At 49.2% G+C, this 17,765-nt stretch overlaps 1 protein-coding gene across 4 annotated transcripts in view; it reads left to right on the top strand.

Annotated features, from left to right (window-relative positions):
- Samd4a (sterile alpha motif domain containing 4A) overlaps positions 1–17,765 on the top strand; it is a 217,559-nt gene that overhangs the window by 178,038 nt on the left and 21,756 nt on the right. For 3 of the 4 annotated variants that reach the window (XM_028873583.2, XM_028873582.2, XM_037208597.1), the window contains 4 exons: positions 159–268; positions 2,431–2,517; positions 11,206–11,533; positions 14,826–14,911. In XM_028873583.2, coding sequence (XP_028729416.1) covers positions 159–268; positions 2,431–2,517; positions 11,206–11,533; positions 14,826–14,911 — 611 coding nt within the window. Of the gene's footprint in view, positions 1–158; positions 269–2,430; positions 2,518–4,553; positions 4,658–11,205; positions 11,534–14,825; positions 14,912–17,765 lie in introns of those variants that run through there. The other variant, XM_037208598.1, reaches the window with a different exon arrangement.

The following is a 17,765-nucleotide window of genomic DNA, read 5'->3' as shown; positions in this document are numbered from 1 at the left end:
TCTGAGGCATCATTTGCTGCCCAAATTAAGTAATAACTTTTTTTTTCTTTTTTTTTCTCTGACCATCACCTTTCCCCCCTTTGTGTCCCCCCATCTTTTGTCACCTCTTCTTGTTCCTTTCATTTCTATCCCCATCTCTTGCACATCTGGCACCACAGATGTTCCAGCTTGGTTAAAAAGTCTCCGCCTGCACAAATACGCTGCGCTGTTCTCACAGATGACCTATGAGGAGATGATGGCCCTCACCGAGTGTCAACTGGAGGCTCAGGTATGTGAGTGCTCGAGGGGACCCTTCCCCGAGACAAGGTCTTGAAGTTCTGTCCCAAACAGACTTTGTTTGGACCCATAAATTACCCACCCACCCAGTAGTTTGCCTGGGTCTAGGAACTGCCTGGTGCTGGCTGGTACCCCATGGTGAGTAAGCCTAAGTTCTTGCCTTGATAGTTTAGTGGAAGACAAAGATCAGCAGGCACTCACAAGGCAGTGGAAGGGAGAGGCAGTTAGGAAAAGACAGATCCAAGTACACCTTCAAAGTCCCGGGTGCTAAGGAAGAGCCGGTTGTACTGCCGAGAAATGACATCCATCAATGTTTCAAAGAGCTTTGCCCCTGGCTCTTTTCTTCCCTCCGCCAAGCCAGGACTGGTCTGGGTGGGGACAGAGTCCTTGTCTATCCCATCTGGTCACATAGCCACTGCCTTCTAACTGAACCAGTCAGCAGAAGCACCAGACACTCCATGACACTTCTCCAACATAACTCATGCTGGTCTTAGTTGAGTTTGGAGTAAATTGTTCAAATATTTTCTTCTAACCACCTCAAATAGCATGGGACAGTGATTGAGAGTGAGCTATCCAGGTCTCAGAATTTATTTTCCTTCTGAGGTCATGAAAGGGCAGAATTCCTCTTTCCTTCTTAGGCCTCTTCCCCCAAGTGTGGATGCCAGAGACCAGGCAATAGCGCCCCTGAAACTAAGAATGTCTCTGCCGTGCCAGGCTCTAGCCAACAGATCTAATGGATGCCTTTGTTTCTCTTGTTTAGAATGCTGTTTGCATGTTTCAGATTGACCCCAGTTTCCTTTGAGCAACGATTTGAAGAAATTGGTGGTCTAAATGAGTTAATATTTCTCCTGCAGAAAGGAGAGATTGTAGCCCGTGGGGCACGGCGGGGCTGGTCGCATGCCTCCCTGCCGACCTCGGCTTTCCCCTTGCTTGCTTATTCAGTACCCTCCGCTCCCCCTCTGCAGGCCCGGCTAAATACCGGTATTGAGAGCAAGACAAAGCCTGGAGTCACTGACCATTCTCAGAGAGTGAAAAGCACTAATTTCAACTTCCTAACATTTCTCCCACCACTTCTTGGATCTCGGCTGTTGCTTGAGATCCCAGGGGTTGGTGGGAACTATTTCAAAGAGCAATTTGTGTTTAGGTCAAAGTTGAGAGAGAATCCAAGTCATCGGTTGCTCAAATAAAGAGAAAGAAAGAAAGAATTGACACAGAGGACAGTGCTAGAGCCTGACACAGACTTTTCGAAATAATTGAATTCATTTGATCTGGGAAGGACAGCTCAGCGGAAATGCGTCCCCAGTGTTTCCAGAGGAGATGCCGCTGTCCCTCTTGTCCCTTCAGGGGCTAGGAGGAATTTGGGGATGGTGGCACCAGAACAGAGATCCCCAGAAATTTGCCTTAGAGACCTGATTGGAAGAAGGGCCCTTTCCTGTGAAATGTGCAGTATCTAGCATCAACGAGGCTCTAATGAAATCCTCTCACTTACTGCTGCAGCCAGTTTAAAATAAAATCCACAACTCTGCACATTTACCTGGAGTGCAGGGAATCCCACTTTTCATAATGGAAAGAAAAAGGAAGGTTGTACATTTCCCAGAAATGCCCTGTGTCACGGTGGTGCATGTGGGTGGCACTGGCCTTCATCACGGCTTCTGCAGATGCACAGGTGCAGGAAGGCATTGAAAAACCAAAGAACAAATAAGGACGGGGTCCCAGGGAAAGCAGAGGGACTGAATGTAATACAACCTGAGGACAGGGGTGTCTGAACTAATATTATAATATATATATATGTATATGTATATATATTCATTTATATATATATGTGACTTTATATATATATATATATATATATATATATATATATATATATATATAACTTAAGATGGTGAAGAAATCTCCTGTTGGGTGGGATAACTGGCTGCTTTATATCTCTCTGTCCTAAAGGTCATGGGCAAGCCTGTAGCCAGACGGAGTCGGTCTGTCTACTGGGGAGAACTTTAGGATAGTGGTATCAACAAGAGAGAAGTGCAGGTCAGCCAGCATGTGAGTGTGTAGGAACAAAAAAAGACAAAGTAATCCATAGCCTCTGAGAGTCTCTAAGCTGATTCTTGAAAAACGGGATGTTCTAATATATTTTCTTACATTTAATTACAGAATGTTACCAAAGGTGCAAGACACAAAATTGTCATCAGTATTCAGAAGCTCAAAGAAAGACAAAATCTCCTGAAGTCTTTGGAAAGGGTAAGTGAGCAATTGGCCCAGGGGACATTTCCACCTTCTTCATGGGAACAGAGACTAAAGAAACTCAGTTCAGAGTGGCACTTATTAGATAGACCTCAGAGTGCCATGTGCCTTCCTGGTTCTTCATCTTCCTTGGATCCTGATGTTGTGATGAACTAATTCCTCTGGGTCCAAGCTGCCCGTGACCTCCCAAGCTTTCCCTATCTCAAGTGACGTGACACCAATGCTCCCTCTGTGTGTCCATCACCTCTGCCTTGTAGGTAACCATAGAGACCGGTGAGGACAGTAAAGGCTGGCCTGACAGAGCCACACAGGAAATGCTAATGTGTCTATCCTTGCTGTCTACCCTGGGCATCTGGTTTAGAGAGAACCATCCAGGGTTGGCAAACATCAGCAGGGAGACTTCAGGTTTCAGAGGGGGCTGGAAAGTACTGGCAGAGGTAGCGTTGGCTTCAGACTTGGATTTAACCTCAGGCTGCCTCTCCACGACTTAGGCAGAAGCCACCACAAAAAAACGAGCAACACCAAAAACAATCTGCAGTTGTGACTCCCGACACCAAGCAGGAGTGATGAGTGAATTGTGGGTTCTAAGTTCCCTTCTGGGCTGATTTTTCTCATGGAAACAAAAGACACCTGGAGACTAGCAAATGTTCCTTGTTTGGGGCGCTCCCTGCTTACTCTGGTGTCGAGTGGTTTCCGGATGCCTGGAGTCTCACCAGCTGCCAACACAAGTGTAGACTGTGAGTGTGATTCTCTTGGCAAACGCAGGGAGCCTTTGAAAACGGACAAAGTACTAAGCAAGGTGGGGCTCCAGCAGATTCCTAAAGCAAGTGTTTTAATGGGGTGGGAATTTTTTTAAAAGCTCTTCATAAAGGTATGTGGGTGCTTAATGTTATATACCATGTTGAGTTGCATTTACTATGTACCATGAGACATATCATTTATATTTGGAGAATAGACATAAAAATGCATCAGGAAATTTTATTTCTAAAATCTTTTAATGGGCAGATAGGTAGGAACTACTCACATGCACACCCCTGATTAAAGTGTTCTTATCCAAAAGGAATTACACATTACATGCAGCTCTCCACCTAAACCTGAGCTTTGGGTGTTGTTCTTAATTTTATGCTAAGTCCTCTGCCAAGCAGCTTGTCTTACAGAGTGATTATGGCTATTTTTAATCTAAGACACTGTTCTCTTTTTGGAGAACATTCAAAAAGCCAATTTACTCATTGTCCATTGGAAACTACACAAAGTGTTTTGAATGAAGATTATATTGTAAGCCTGTTCCCTCTCGTTTCTGGAACATCCTTTAGGAATTCATTAATAGCTTCTGTGAATGAGGAAGCGCAGCTCCCTCTTCCCCTCACCCTTGAGCTGACATCCATGTATTTTGTGTGTGTGTGTGTGTGTGTGTGTGTGTGTGTGTGTGTGTGCGTGTGTGTGTGTGTGTGTGTGTGTGTGTGTGTAGACTTCCGGAAATCAACATCAGGGGTCTACTGTGTGTCTACTGTTAAGTCAGTGATATTCTGCGTCCTGGAGTTACACCTAGAGTTACACTGACTATACGAAATGCTTCCTCCATGGCCTCCTGAAATGGAAAAGATAAAAAGACACCAAATGTACAGGGTCTACAACTGAGCAAGAGGAGAGCAAGTTCATTCCCTTTGACATCCTGGGGGAAGGAAAGCCGTGCCTGTCAGAGGACCACATTATGCTAACACAGAGTGTTTTGCTATCCTGAGTGCCGGGCTGTCCCTCCAGGAGTATACATCCTTGAGGACCGAGCGCCTGACTCTCTCCGTTGATCCCCAGAAAACTTTCCTGCTGTTTTAGGAAGGGAACTGTTAGTCACACCTGCTACTGCTGGTGGCCCCCCAGACTCAACTAAGGCATTCTCACAACCCTGGCTGGTGACACTGCTAGAAATGTCATCACCATGCTCCTGGCTGCCTCTGGCATTCTTACCTCACATAGAACCCACATTTCTAAGGAGATAGCTGGGACCCCGCCCGCAGCTAGTTCATAATCAGTAGAAGCTGCTGACTGCATGTTCCAAGCCCTTCCATTCAGTTCCTGGATGCTTGCTAAGCACATGTTTGGACACGCTTTGCTCATCCTGGCAGGATAACCGTGAGTGGTACGTGGTTCCTGGCCCCGGGAAATCTTGGAATGTGCCCTGGGACGGAAAGATATGGTAGCTGCTGAGCTCACAACCCAGGGTGATTGGTGTCATCATTGAGGGCAGAAAGAGAACTTCCCTAGACACCTTAGTAGAGGCCGGATGCTGCTGGGGGCTTGTGACCCCCTCCCCCAGTACAGACAAAGAAGGTGTAAATGGAGATCTCACGTAGAGGGAGCCAGAAGTAGTTAGAAGGTTTGGGTCGGATGAAGTGGCATTTGGGGGCAGAACCATAGGACTTCCTGGGGGCCTGGGGAGAAAGGAAGTTGAGTTTGCCATGGCACCTGTGGGACACCAAGGTGGGAATGGCAAATTGGTAGCCAGAAAGCAAATTTGGCATCCTAGACACGACCCAGATGTTAGTGAACTATGTGGAACTGCAAGTGACTGTCCCCAAGAGCTGGAGAAGGAGTGCCATCAGAGAGGACCTTGTGGAACAGAGGCTGAGCTGGGAGCCCTGCCTCAAGGGACCAGAGAGGGAGACAGAGATTCCCAACTGCTGCGGGCCGCAGGAATATCATAAGAACTCAGCTGGTTATGGCAAAGTCACTACCTGGAAGAATCAGGGAATTCCTCCAGAGGAAGCCAAATCCCAAGGAGTTGTTGGTGTTACTTGGCTTGTTATATATCAGCTGTATTCTGTTATGAAAATCATGTGTGCCTTCATAGATTTCCCAATTGATTTTTCCCTAAGAAGGGCTAACAATGTGGACTGATCACTCTCTAGACATACACATTCCAGGCATTTGGAGAACTGCCTTAGGAAAGGCTTTCTCTGGAATGAGATATCTCCCCTATCCACTTTCAAGGACTAAAGGAGACATCACCCAGGTGGTCACCCAATTTCCTCAGATTAACAGTGATAACAACCCACAGGTGAGTCTCCTGACTTAAGGTAAATTCCACAAGGAGACACCACCTAGGTCAGGTGGACGTTAAGTAATAGCTTTACACAATTCAGCTCGAACCCTCCTTTCTTACAGCCTTACCAACTTTATAGACCGCTAACTACCTACCTAACCACTTCTAGGAATATTTAGATAACCTTCTTCACTGACAGCTATGCTCAGCCAGAACTCCCAGTTCAAGCCTCCCTGTAATTATCATTATTGGTAGCATCCGGCCAGGTCCATCACCGGATGGAGGAAAGTACCTTATCAGAGATACCTCTGTACTCTCTAAGAACAGACTTAAGCATCCAGGCTACTTGTTTGAGAAGGCCTGGCCGATGTGTCAATTAAGCCTTACTTCCTCTTTTCCCAAACCTTACCTCTAGTTCCAGATCTCCCTTTAACTATCACCAGAGGCATCTAGCTGTACACAGGTTGCCTAGCGACTGAGCACACTTTCCCCCACCCTGCAGAAAAACGGCAGATAGCTTGGACAAATAGGAGCCACAGGAAAAAAAGAAGACAGTTTTATTTTCTCCCATTGACCTAGCAACTTATAGATTCTTAACACTTTGTACCAACCACGTTTAAGATTATAGTTGAGCACATAAGAGCCCTCTTTTTAGATATTACCTGAATTTAGCCTTTAGTTAATTCATTTCCCCATTGGTCACTTCCCTTTGGGGTTGCAAGTGATAATTAACGGTTATTGCCTCCCTGTGTGATTCTTATCGCCCCTCCATTTGACCCTGGAAGCCTGGCTTTGCACTGCTAAGGGAATACTGCTTGTAAGTGTATATATACCAGGACTTCCAGGGCACGACAGGACAGAGAAGAGAGAAGAGAATGGAAGAAGTAGACGGATAAGAACTTGAGAGGAACAAACTGAGATGGGGAAGAAGTAGATTGAAGGGCTACAGGAGAGTACTAGAGGAACGAGATGGAAGATGAGGAAGAGCCGGATGAGAGAGAAGGAGATGGGAGAGGAAATGATATGGGAAGGAACAAGATGGATGAGAACCTAGAAGGGGCAGAACTAGATGAAGGAATTAAGATAGAACTTAGAGGGGATCGCAGACAAGTGTAGAGAGAAATCAGGCTAAAGATGACCTAAATATGAGAGCAGAATATAAGCTTATAACTGTCACAGAATAATAAAGTATATGGACTAAGGAGTTTCGTGTACATAGATGCATTTCTTTTCATCAAAGATTAATTATCAGCTGGTTGTAGATTCTTCCCAGACCCTGGGAGGGGACTATCGAGGGGCTGGACTCCCATAGTCCTCGATACCCAACAAGTTCCATGAGTGTGTCGCATACTGTGAAGACTGACGTCACCTCGACACTGGCGATCAATCAGCTGGGCACTGCAGCCAGGGCAAGAAAAGGGGTTCAGGAGAATGGGGGAGATCTGAAGCAGAAAGAAGCCTGGCATCAGGAGTATGGCTGTGTGACGAGGCAGAAGTACCGAGTTGTGGGCTTTGTGAGCTGTGTGAGAGAAAAAGAAGAAAAGGACATTCAGAAGGGAAGAGATTTTAATATTAATATTTAACAGGGAAAATGGCCCCATGTGCTTTTATACCTCGTCTTCCTTTTCAACCCACTCCCAGACTGTGAAACAGAACCTTTTTCTGGGCCTACAACCTTGATGTTGAACAAGGAGCTAGGAGACGTGTGTGTGTGTGTGTGTGTGTGTGTGTGTGTGTGTGTGTGTGCATGTGCACACACACAAGTTCTGTTTATTCCTGCTCGGAGAGAGACAACTGCTTCTCTAGGTGTCTACGCCTTTTCTTTAGACATCCCAGACCTTGGCCTTTTGAAGTCACATCGGTGACTGCTGCAGAGAAATAGTAGCTCAACTTGGTAGTATTGAGTAATAAATATTTCCAGGTAATGACGCCTTATACTAGCGAGGCACATTTGGTGAAAACGACCAAGAGAGGTTTTGTGCACACCGTTGCATCCGGCCCTACAGCAACCTCCTCGCAAGGCAATCCAGGACAGCGGCCTCTTTTGAGAAAATGGAACTCCCAGGAACTCAACCTCCTTAGCAAGTCGCTTCATGGTCAGCCCTGGAAAATCACCTCCCCTTCATCTCTTGGTACCCTTCCTTCCATCCCATTGTCCCTCGGGCTGTTTGCTAATCTGGTCCAGAAATGCAAAACACACACATGGCGTGGGGGCGTGGGGGGGGAGAGGAGGGGAGAGAGAGGGGAGAGAGATCGTGAATTCGGAAGCCAACAGGCCCACTCTGTTCCCTGAGCCTCTGTCCTCATACTCTCTTGCCGTATGAGTCTTAGGAACGTTGAGTCTCTCAGGGTAGGGATGAGGATTTGTTTTTCTATTCCCAACATAGCACAGTGCCCAGCTGCTGTGAGCTCAGCTGCTGACTGGTGGATGAATGAAGAGAGGGAACAGATTTAGGTAGAAATAGGAACCCTACATATTATGACAGCTTCAAATGATCCCCACCTGGAGGGAAGGAGGGGGCCAGGGACATGTCTGGGAGTGTCCTGGGAGCACTGTGTTTACCCCAAGCTCTCTTTCAGATGACTTATACCTTGTTATTATGATATGCTCAGGAAAGGTACCAAACCAGCCTCCTTCCAAGGCCTTCAGGCCAGTGCTAGGCCAATGGTACTATAATTTCATTCCCACGTGTCCCCCGAGATATCTCTGGGGTGCCGCCCAATGGGCCTGACTTCTTGTCACCTGCTTTAGACAAGTCCTTGCTTGGCAGCTTTGAGCCAGGGTCACTGGACAACTTCATTTTGCCTTTGTAATTATAATGTAGGATTATATTTGAGGCATGAAGGATCAATAGCGACTTGTCAATGTGGAAAATTAATTCCCACAGCTCAAGGAAAACACTAGATCGAGTTCCATTCAGACTGTCTCCTGCCTTGCTTCTCAATGTGGGCACTCAGCGAAGATCAGGAATGTAAGCTGGTGGTCACTGTTTATTAAGACAGGGTCTTCCACTAGCCCGCAACTCACCAAATAGTCTAGGCTAGCTGCAAGGATCTACCTGTCTCTGTCCCCTCAGCTCTGGGACTGCAAGCAACGGCTTTTTAATTTTCTTTTTTGATGTAAGTTCTGGGGATTGCACACAGGTCCTTAAGCTTACAAAACCAGCACATTACCAAATGAGCCACCTTCTCGGTTTCTCAGGGTTTCTTTTCGTGATGCGGCTGCCTCCCCACCCCTACAGAACGTGAACATAAGCGCTAAAGTTAGGGGGTTTCTGTTTTCTGTTGAACAGTGTCGATCTTAGTACAACCCAAATCTCCCACACATACCATGAAGTACAGAGCCATGTGCCACAAGCCAGAAAGGGCTCTGTGGCAGTTGACAGCGTCCCAAACTGTCATTTGCTCTCCTGGGTGACACTGGCCACCGGGACAGCATGGCAAGACCATACCTGACCCCTGGCTTGTCCCATCTGTTCCCCCTCTACAGAGCCACGTTTCTTTTTTTTTTTTTTTTTTTTTTTTTGGTTTTTTTGGTTTTTTCGAGACAGGGTTTCTCTGTGTAGCTTTGCGCCTTTCCTGGAGCTCACTTGGTAGCCCAGGGTGGCCTCGAACTCACAGAGATCCGCCTGGCTCTGCCTCCCGAGTGCTGGGATTAAAGGTGTGCGCCACCACGCCCGGCTCAGAGCCACGTTTCTTGACTTTCTCTTCTCTCCTCTTCTTCAGCAGTGTGCTGGACAGGAAGTCCATGCAGGGCAAGCACTTCCTGGGTGGTTGAGTGGAGAGGCAGTAGGTTATTCCTTGAGCATGGCTCATCTAACCAGCTTGCCTTCACCTGTCCCACCCCCTTGCTCAGCTCAAATCAAGGCCCAAGTCAGGAATGCCAGTTCTGAGCTGATACCCAGGCTCCGGGGAGGCTGGGAACAGTGACGAACACATGGAGAGGGTGGCACAGGCTGAGGCGACCCTGATTCCTCACGCCACTGTGTTCACAATGAAGGAGGCAGACTCTCCTCTGTGGCCCTTTTCTCAGAGGCAAATGGATGTCTTGCTCTAGGCGTCCTGGTATATGACTGTGATTCAGGCCGAGGCTGGAAGATTTTGACTTCCGGGCTAACCTGCTGTATATAAAGGGAGAACTGGCACCCAAAAGCTAAGGGTTAGGAAGCAGAGGGAAGTGGACTTTCTCTTCAACTTAAACTATATATGGCTCTGAGCAGGGTTAGGATATTTCTGGTGGCTAACTAGAATATTTCTTCCTCCGTAAATAAAACTTGTGGCAACTAGGCCAAATGACGATTCTTTCTTCATTTCCACACACACACAGCCCACCCAAAGAGCAGCCTTCCACCGTGGAAGAGTTTGACTTACCAACGTCCGCTGCCTTTGAGAGCTGGGGCACACCCTGTGCCTGTCCCTGCCAGCTTTCCTTTGTCTGGTCCGCTGATTGGGAGGGTTTGGGTCAGAAGCGCTCATGTCCCTCAAGTCTGCATTCTTTAATGCCACCAAGCCATTTTCTTGGCACAAGAGGATCTTAGAAATGGTCCGGGCTTTTGTGTGTCAAGCTCTTTAAATCACGGTCTTGCTAATCTGGGCTCTCAGGATATTAAATGCTAAGTGTGTAATCAGGGCCCTGGTAGGCAGTGTCTCTCCTAGGTCCCAGAGAGAATCAATCAGAACCGCATAAGCCCTGGGAGCTACATGGTGACCAGGGGCCATCCTGCCCCTCACACCAGTATGGCCCCAGCCAGGACCCACGCCACCTGGGCTTATCCAAAACTGCACCATCCCCACCAGAATCCACTTTCTTTTTCTAATAAGTAATGCCCAGAATACCCAAATGTTTGCATAAATTAACCTGTGTTTGCAAGTATATAAATGGGTATGCACTCAAGTAGAGTGTGTGTGTGTGTGTGAGTGTGTGAGTGTGTGTGTGTGTATGTGTGTGAGTGTGTGTGTATGTGTGTGAGAGTGTGTGTGTGTGTGAGTGTGTGTGTATGTGTGTGAGTGTGTGTGTGTGTGAGTGTGTGTGTGTGTGTATGTGTGTGAGTGTGTGCGTGAGTGTGTGTGTATGTGTGTGAGTGTGTGTGAGTGTGTGTGAGTGTGTGTGTGTATTGTGTGAGTGTGTGTGTGTGTGTGTATGTGTGTGGGGTGGTGCGGGGTGACCAGAGAGCAGCAGTTGACATCGGACATCTTCCTCATTCTCTGTTACTCTTTTTTCTTTTGAAATGGGGGGGAGGGGTCTTTCATTGAGCCTGGAACTAACTGATTCTGCTAGGCCAGCCGTTTGGGGAGCCTGTCTCTCACCAGCACTGGGACTGCAGGTGTGTCCTGCTGGGCCCAGTTTCCACATGGGTACTGGGATCTGACTTGAGATCCCTGTGCTGTTAAAGTGCACCATGGGTACTTTACAACTATCTATCCGTCAGTTCTGTTATACATTAAACATGGTTTTCTTCAGACTCGTTCTAAAACCATCCCTCCCCCACTAAAAAGTTCCTTGAGCCTCTCATGTATGATAAATTCCAGCCGCCCCGCACCGTCCTGTGTGGGGACATCTCTGGAAACAGGGGCCAGAGAGAAGGGCCTGGAGGGGGACAGCAGGCCTGAACTCACTCAAGTCCCCCCGCCTCTCTCTCACCCAGGACATCATCGAAGGGGGCAGCCTGCGCATCCCCCTCCAGGAGCTGCATCAGATGATCCTGACGCCCATCAAGGCCTACAGCTCTCCCAGTACCACTCCGGAGGCGCGCCGCCATGAGCCTTCCCTGATGGGCCCGGAGAACCCTGGCACCGACCGCAAAGAGAGTGCCACGGTGGCCAACAGCGTCACAGCCAGTGCCTCCGCCGCCGCGGCCGGCGCCAGCGGTGGCCTGCAACCACCCCAGCTGAGCCCCTGCGATGGGGAACTGGCTGTCGCCCCTCTGCCCGAGGGAGACCTCCCCGGGCAGTTCACACGCGTCATGGGGAAAGGTACTTGTTCTCTCTGGGAGCCCTAGCCAGAGCCAAGAGTCCTGGGGGGCTTGGAGTCGGGTGTTGGTGGGCTAAATGAGCTCCCCGTCCCCAGTAAGTGGCATTAGTACCCCCAGAGAAATAAGAGGTTTTCTCATGGGGGGTTTCAACCCCAGCCTGTGGACCCCTCTAGCCCTTCCAGTACGGCGCTGCCGGATTGGGCCTTGAACCTTCAGGGAAGACCGTGGGACCGACAATGAATGAAAAAGATGCTTCAGAGTACAAAAACCTCACTCGGCTACCGGCCCTTTCCCAACGCAACAGGGTCTGGGAACTAGTGAAGCCCTAAAGCTTGGGTCCAGAGCCCAGAAAGTACCACCTACTGAGTCCCCAGGCCCTGGGGCTTCCCAGTCACCTGGTAATTCAGAGAGTGGGCGTGCCCTGGACAAGGCTTAGTACAAAGCTGTTCTATTCAGCGTCCAGGGTTTACATCTTCCCTTCCTCTTTCATCCACCTCACAGGATGCTTTAGTGGTCTTGGGCTGTCAGCTTGTGGTTGCTTAATAATTCCTGTTTTTACCAGAGGCTGGTATACCTGTGGTTCTCCTAGGTGACTTAGGTGAACCCCAAACACCCCATTTCACAGAAGAGGAATCCAAGATGTGTAAGATGGGGATTTGAAACCCCACAGCTTCTCTGTCTCCCACCCCCAGGGTTACCAGGAGACCTTCGTAGCTCAAGGCAGAGCACCGTTGAATTCCATACGATGCTCCCTTTGCCGCATAGATAGCACCTGAGCCCAAAGACTCACCTGGCGCCCGCCCTCACCGCCTCCATTCTACACTTCAGACAGACTCCGCGTCTCGGTTCCCAGAAGCTGGTGTGATCTCTTGCTTCCCAGTGATTGCACAGAGGCTCCCTGTGTCTGGAGCCAGGGCCCTACTAGCCCGAAAGAGCCCGGGACTTAGAAAATAAGAACCCGTTCTGAGTGCACGCGGGACTGGGTCTCTCCCCTCACTTTACTCAAGCGTTGCACAGCCCCTTAGTCTCCTCACCTTGACTCAGTTCACACTCACTGCAGCCGTGTGTGCTTGACCGTAAACCCCCTTAACCGAGTGCCTTCGGGCCACTTTTAATAGCCGCAGGGTCCCCAGGGCCTGACTGATGGTAGGTAGGTGCCTGATAAACACCGCGGTGCACCAGATGAAGGGTGGGGCTGCGACACAGAGCCTGGAGCTGGACCGGGCCCACAGTAGCCATGGCCAAACTGTGCGCTGTCATCGGGGCAGGACAGAGCTAAGAGGATGCTGTGGGTCACACCTTCCAGCCTGCACTACCCTCTGCATCCCCTGCAGTGAGGTCTTTACGGCTACGTCTTTGAAAATGCACTACCTTTGAATAGTTTGTGCTTACGAGATCCTTCACAAGACATTCTGATTATTGAGAAAAAATATGTGGTGAATGCTAGTACTTTTCCTTTTAAAAGGAGGGAGCCTTTTTTTTTCCTTTTAAAGAACCAAATTTTCACTCGCAGAGGTGGACCCCTGTGCCCCGCCTCTGATACAGCTGTTCCAGGGAGACCTAAATCCTTTAAACTCTGACATAGAAGCTGGTGACTCACAGCTTCCCCAGGCAGGGTTGGGGATGAGCTGATAGCCAGAGCGGGCCTTTTCAACTCCCGCTCACCCCTCAGCACTGTTGGATCCTGGAAAAGACCCAGCCCAGCAAATCTACTTGAATGTGCGCCATGCCCCTATCCCTGTGTACAGGGGATCATGGTGGGGATCAGCCCTGGGAGATGGTACCCCTCAACACAACCTCTGTTGACACGGTAACTACTGTGTGAGAAGCCACAACCCAATTGACACTCAGTATCCCCCTATAAATTCAACTGTGGGAAGTGAAAACCAGCTGCCTCCATCCTGCTCCTGCCTAGTCCTGCCATCTCCTCTCAAGGGGTGGCTACTGTTGGATATGGGGTTGGCCTTTCAGAACCTTCAGCATCATCCACTCCGACATGGGTTTTAAGATTCTCTCCTAAGCTTGGTGGTATTTCCATAAACATGGCATATTTGCCTATTTCTGTCAATATGAAAAGCACCATTCTTTTTTTTTTTTTTTAAGGTTGCACGCTCTTCTGCCATGTATATGAATCAAGTTATTTATCAAGGTCACCCTTGGGTAGATCTTGAGGCCATTCCCATGTTCTTGTTGCAAACACTGTTATTCTGAAAGCCCTGTGTAGTGACACAGAATTGGTGGAGATCTGTGTCAGGGTGGTTGGAAGGGGAAAGGGGTGAAATCTGATCCCTGGCTTTCAAGCTTGGTGTGCTTTGATTGACATATACCCAACTCTGACTCCTTTTGCCGGTGGCCTTTATGGTAAGGGCAGAGAGTGGGCTGTGAACATGGTCATAAGAAACCTAGTAGATTGCCAGGCAGTGGTGGCGCATGCCTTTAAGAGGCAGAAGCAGGAGAATCTCTATGAGTTCGAGGCCTCCCTCGCCTACAGAGTGAGTTCCAGGACAGCCAGGGCTACAGAGAGAAACCCTGTTGAAAAACAGAAAGAAAGAGGGAGAGAGAGAGAGAGAGAGAGAGAGAGAGAGAGAGAGAGAGAGAGAGAGAGAGGAGAGAGAAAGAAAGAAAGGAAGAAAGAAAGAAAGAAAAGTAAGAAAAGAAACCTGGTACATGCGTGTCCTCTACCGACAGACGAGCACTGCCCTGTCTTTTCTGGCACATGCTTGAGTGTGTAGGTGAAGGCGTATGTGGATAAACGTGTGTGTCACATTGAGGAAATAACCCTGCAAATGACGGAATGGCAGGTTTCTTCTGCTCCATGCACGCCTACATGCTTCACAGCCAAAATGTGGCACAGCCTCGTTCTTCTACACACAAACACCACTGCCTTCCCACCTGGTGAGGGGGGTGTGGTTCATTCATAAAACGGGATGGCTCTGCCACTGTGGCAGAGGCTCGGAAGGCTCTGGAAGCTCCTTCCCCCGGAACCAACCACCTGCCAAAGCAGAGCCGGAGACCTCTGTTTCTTCTCTCAGAGTGTCTGTCTTCAGGCCTCTTGTCTGAGGGCTTAATATAGAATGGTATGGCAGGAACAAACCCAAGCGGTTTCTGGGGTGAGGGCTCCCGTGGTAACTGAGCATCTGGCTTCAGTGGAATGGTGAGGCCCCCTGTGTTTCCTGTGAGCCTTACGTTACTCCACAAAGCAGACGTTCCTCAGGAGGGCCTGGTCCTGAAAGGGGCGCAGCCCAGACTGGAACAGTGTGCAGTGTTCTGATCCATCTTTTCTTAATTCACAGTGTGCACACAGCTCTTGGTCTCCAGACCTGACGAGGAAAATATAAGTTCCTATCTCCAGCTCTTAGACAAGTGCCTCGTTCATGAGGTGAGTGGCAACTGGTTTAAACCTGTTTCTCTCGTTGCTTAGAAATGCTTCTCAGGGTTTCTGTGATGTGATCGTTTTGGTCCCCAGCAACTTGTTTTTGACAAGCGCATGACCGTGAATAACAGCTTGGACAGAACTAGACTGCGGCCGCCTCTGAAACTCTGCGTGGGTGACCCCTTGACATCAGAACTCACCAGATAGGGAGCACTGATGTCTGGGGATGCCTGTGAAGGGCTTCAAACTCCAGAGGAATAATAAGTGATGTGCCTGGGGTAACTAACTCCCAGCACCACTACCCCACTCCACGGCGTAGAGACTTCTTCACACTGTGTCCTTTAACGAGGGGAACTGGGGGAGAGAGGAAGAGAGAGAGCCCACAAAAGAAAGTGACCAGGGCGGGTACCCATGGCTGCTGGGACTCTCTGGATCTATGGTTGCTATAGGACCTCTGTTTGCCGTCCGACCTTTGGAGGGAGATGGAGACAGATAGGGTGTAGACTCTGAGTACAGCCCTCACGTAAAAGCCTGGAAGAATCCTGGGCATGACCAGGAGAGTAGCATTTCCTCAGCAATACACAGGGAAAGGTGGGTGGGGCTCAGACCCAGGCAATCAGTGGCTCTGTGGGAGCCCTGCCTCCGAGAGCGATAGGTATGAGATCTAGGTTAGGGAAAACAGGGGGGCCAGATAAATAGGATAGTGAAGTGTTCCGTTGGATTTTGATGTGAGGATGAGATGGCTCGAGTCTCTCCCAATTACTTGTTGGTAGTGGGAACCCCAGGAGTTCAGTGGGCTGCGGACACAGCACTAGCCGGCACTGAGACCTGGCTTCGCCCTGCCTCCGCACTCAGTCTCCCAGTGGCACAAGTGCCTCTTGCCATTCTTGGAGCCCTGCTTGTGGTCTGATGGTGCCAACTCATCAGATCCACCTCCCGTTCTCCTGGGGTTCCTTCCCAGTCTGTTCCCCCAGACTCCAGTCATCTCAGTAGTGGCTTTTCTAGGCAGCCCCTTGACCCAGCCAGAGCCCTCTGCCGCTGTGAGCACAGTAATCAAGTGTCTAGGTTGGCAACTCAGGCCTGCCAGTCTCTGAAATAGTTATCCCAAAGTCCTAGATGTTCAGCTGAACAAAAAACAACAATTTCTCTAATAACTCCAGAGCAAGCAGCCCTGCCTAACAATGGCTGGCGCCCTTACCGAAGGCCTTCCATATGTGTTTGTTTCAAAGGGGACAAGACTACGTCCTGTGAGCCCCGAGTAACACTTTGCTTTGCAATCCTGATGTTACACTTGTTTATGTCCAGGAAAAAAAAAAAAGACAGAAAACAGGGAAGGCAAGTACAGTTTTAGGAAGCAGCTAAGCATGGTCCCTGGCCTAAGAGGCTTAGGACATGAAGGCACTGGAGAAAATAAACCGGAAAATAGGTGTACACGTTACTTTTCTCTTCCTGTGAGGCAAGAGCAGCTTCTGTTGGTGGAGGTGAGGAGCCTGAGATGTCCGGTTCTACCTCAGCACTACAGGAAGCAGAGAGAAGCTGAGTGAGAACTGGCATGGGTCTATGACCCATAAAGCCTGCTCCCAGTACCCACCAACCAATGAGGCCATGCTTTCTAAAGGTTCTACAACCTTCCAAACCAGCACCGCAGCTGGGACCAAGAGTTCAAACACATGAGTCTCTGGTGGACATTTTACATGATGATAAGACCTCTGGTGAGGTTCCCACCCATGGTGCCTTAGAACTCAAAGGTGGGAAATAGTGGGCACCTAACCTGGAGCTGGAACCCAGGGTACCTCCTCTCCAGTAGTAGAAAGGACTATCTCAAAGCTGAGACCGGAAGTTCAGCCCCAGCACTGTGGTAGAGACTTCTGAAGCTGGAGAGACAGCTCAGTGCTTAAGAGCAGAGGGCTAAGCCGGGCGGCGGCGGTGCACGCCTTTAATCCCAGCACTTGGGAGGCAGAGCCAGGCGGATCTCTGTGAGTTCGAGGCCAGCCTGGGCTACCAAGTGAGTTCCAGGAAAGGTGCAAATCTACACAGAAAAACCCTGTCTTGAAAGAAAAAAAAAAGAGCAGAGGGCTGGAGCTGCAGAGGACCTGGGCTGGGTTCCCAGTACTTACACTAAGTAGCTCACACCTACCTGTAATTCCAATTCCAGAGACCCACACACCCTCTCCTGACCTCCATAGGCACCTACACCAGTGTGTGCATGCTAACATACAGATTCACACACACACACACACACACACACACACACACACACACACATTTACGCATAAATTAAAATAAAAATCTTTAAGGAGGAAAAAAAAGACAACTTTTAAGGACACAAGTAAGTATTCAGGTAGAATCGAATGGTCTGCCCTGGAGGAGGACATTTGTGGATGGGTTGGGGCAGGTAGGGCAGAAGAGCTAGGCTGTGTAAAAGCAAATTGGGGACTTGCCAATGGCCACAAGCCTAGAAGCATCGAGGCTTCTAGAGTTGAGAGGAAAGGGTGCTTTTCACCTCAGCCCAAGTTATTTGGACCCATGAGACCAAATACTGAGTCTAGCTGCCTCCATGGAACTGTGCACAAGCCTCCGGATTGGTCTAACCTGGCTCCCAAGTGTCACCCTGACCCTTCTCCAACCCTTGTGCCCTCCTGGGGAACCCTGCCTTGTCTTTTTCTTTCGCTGGCATCCCGAGTGCTGGGTGCGAAGAGGACATGCTGTGGTTCCCACCTTCTGTGTACCAGAGAGAACCTCCTTCATGGGCCACACGGGTGTCATGACAGGTCTCTCTGCATGAACGTGTGTCAGGATAGAGGAGTCTGCACTCTGCTCTGGAAGGGAAAGCGTTCACATCTTTGATTATTGACTGGGT

Source organism: Peromyscus leucopus, chromosome 9 (genome assembly GCF_004664715.2).
Source record: "Peromyscus leucopus breed LL Stock chromosome 9, UCI_PerLeu_2.1, whole genome shotgun sequence".
NCBI classification, from domain to species: Eukaryota; Metazoa; Chordata; class Mammalia; order Rodentia; family Cricetidae; genus Peromyscus; species Peromyscus leucopus.
This window is presented reverse-complemented; position numbering and strand designations above follow the sequence as displayed.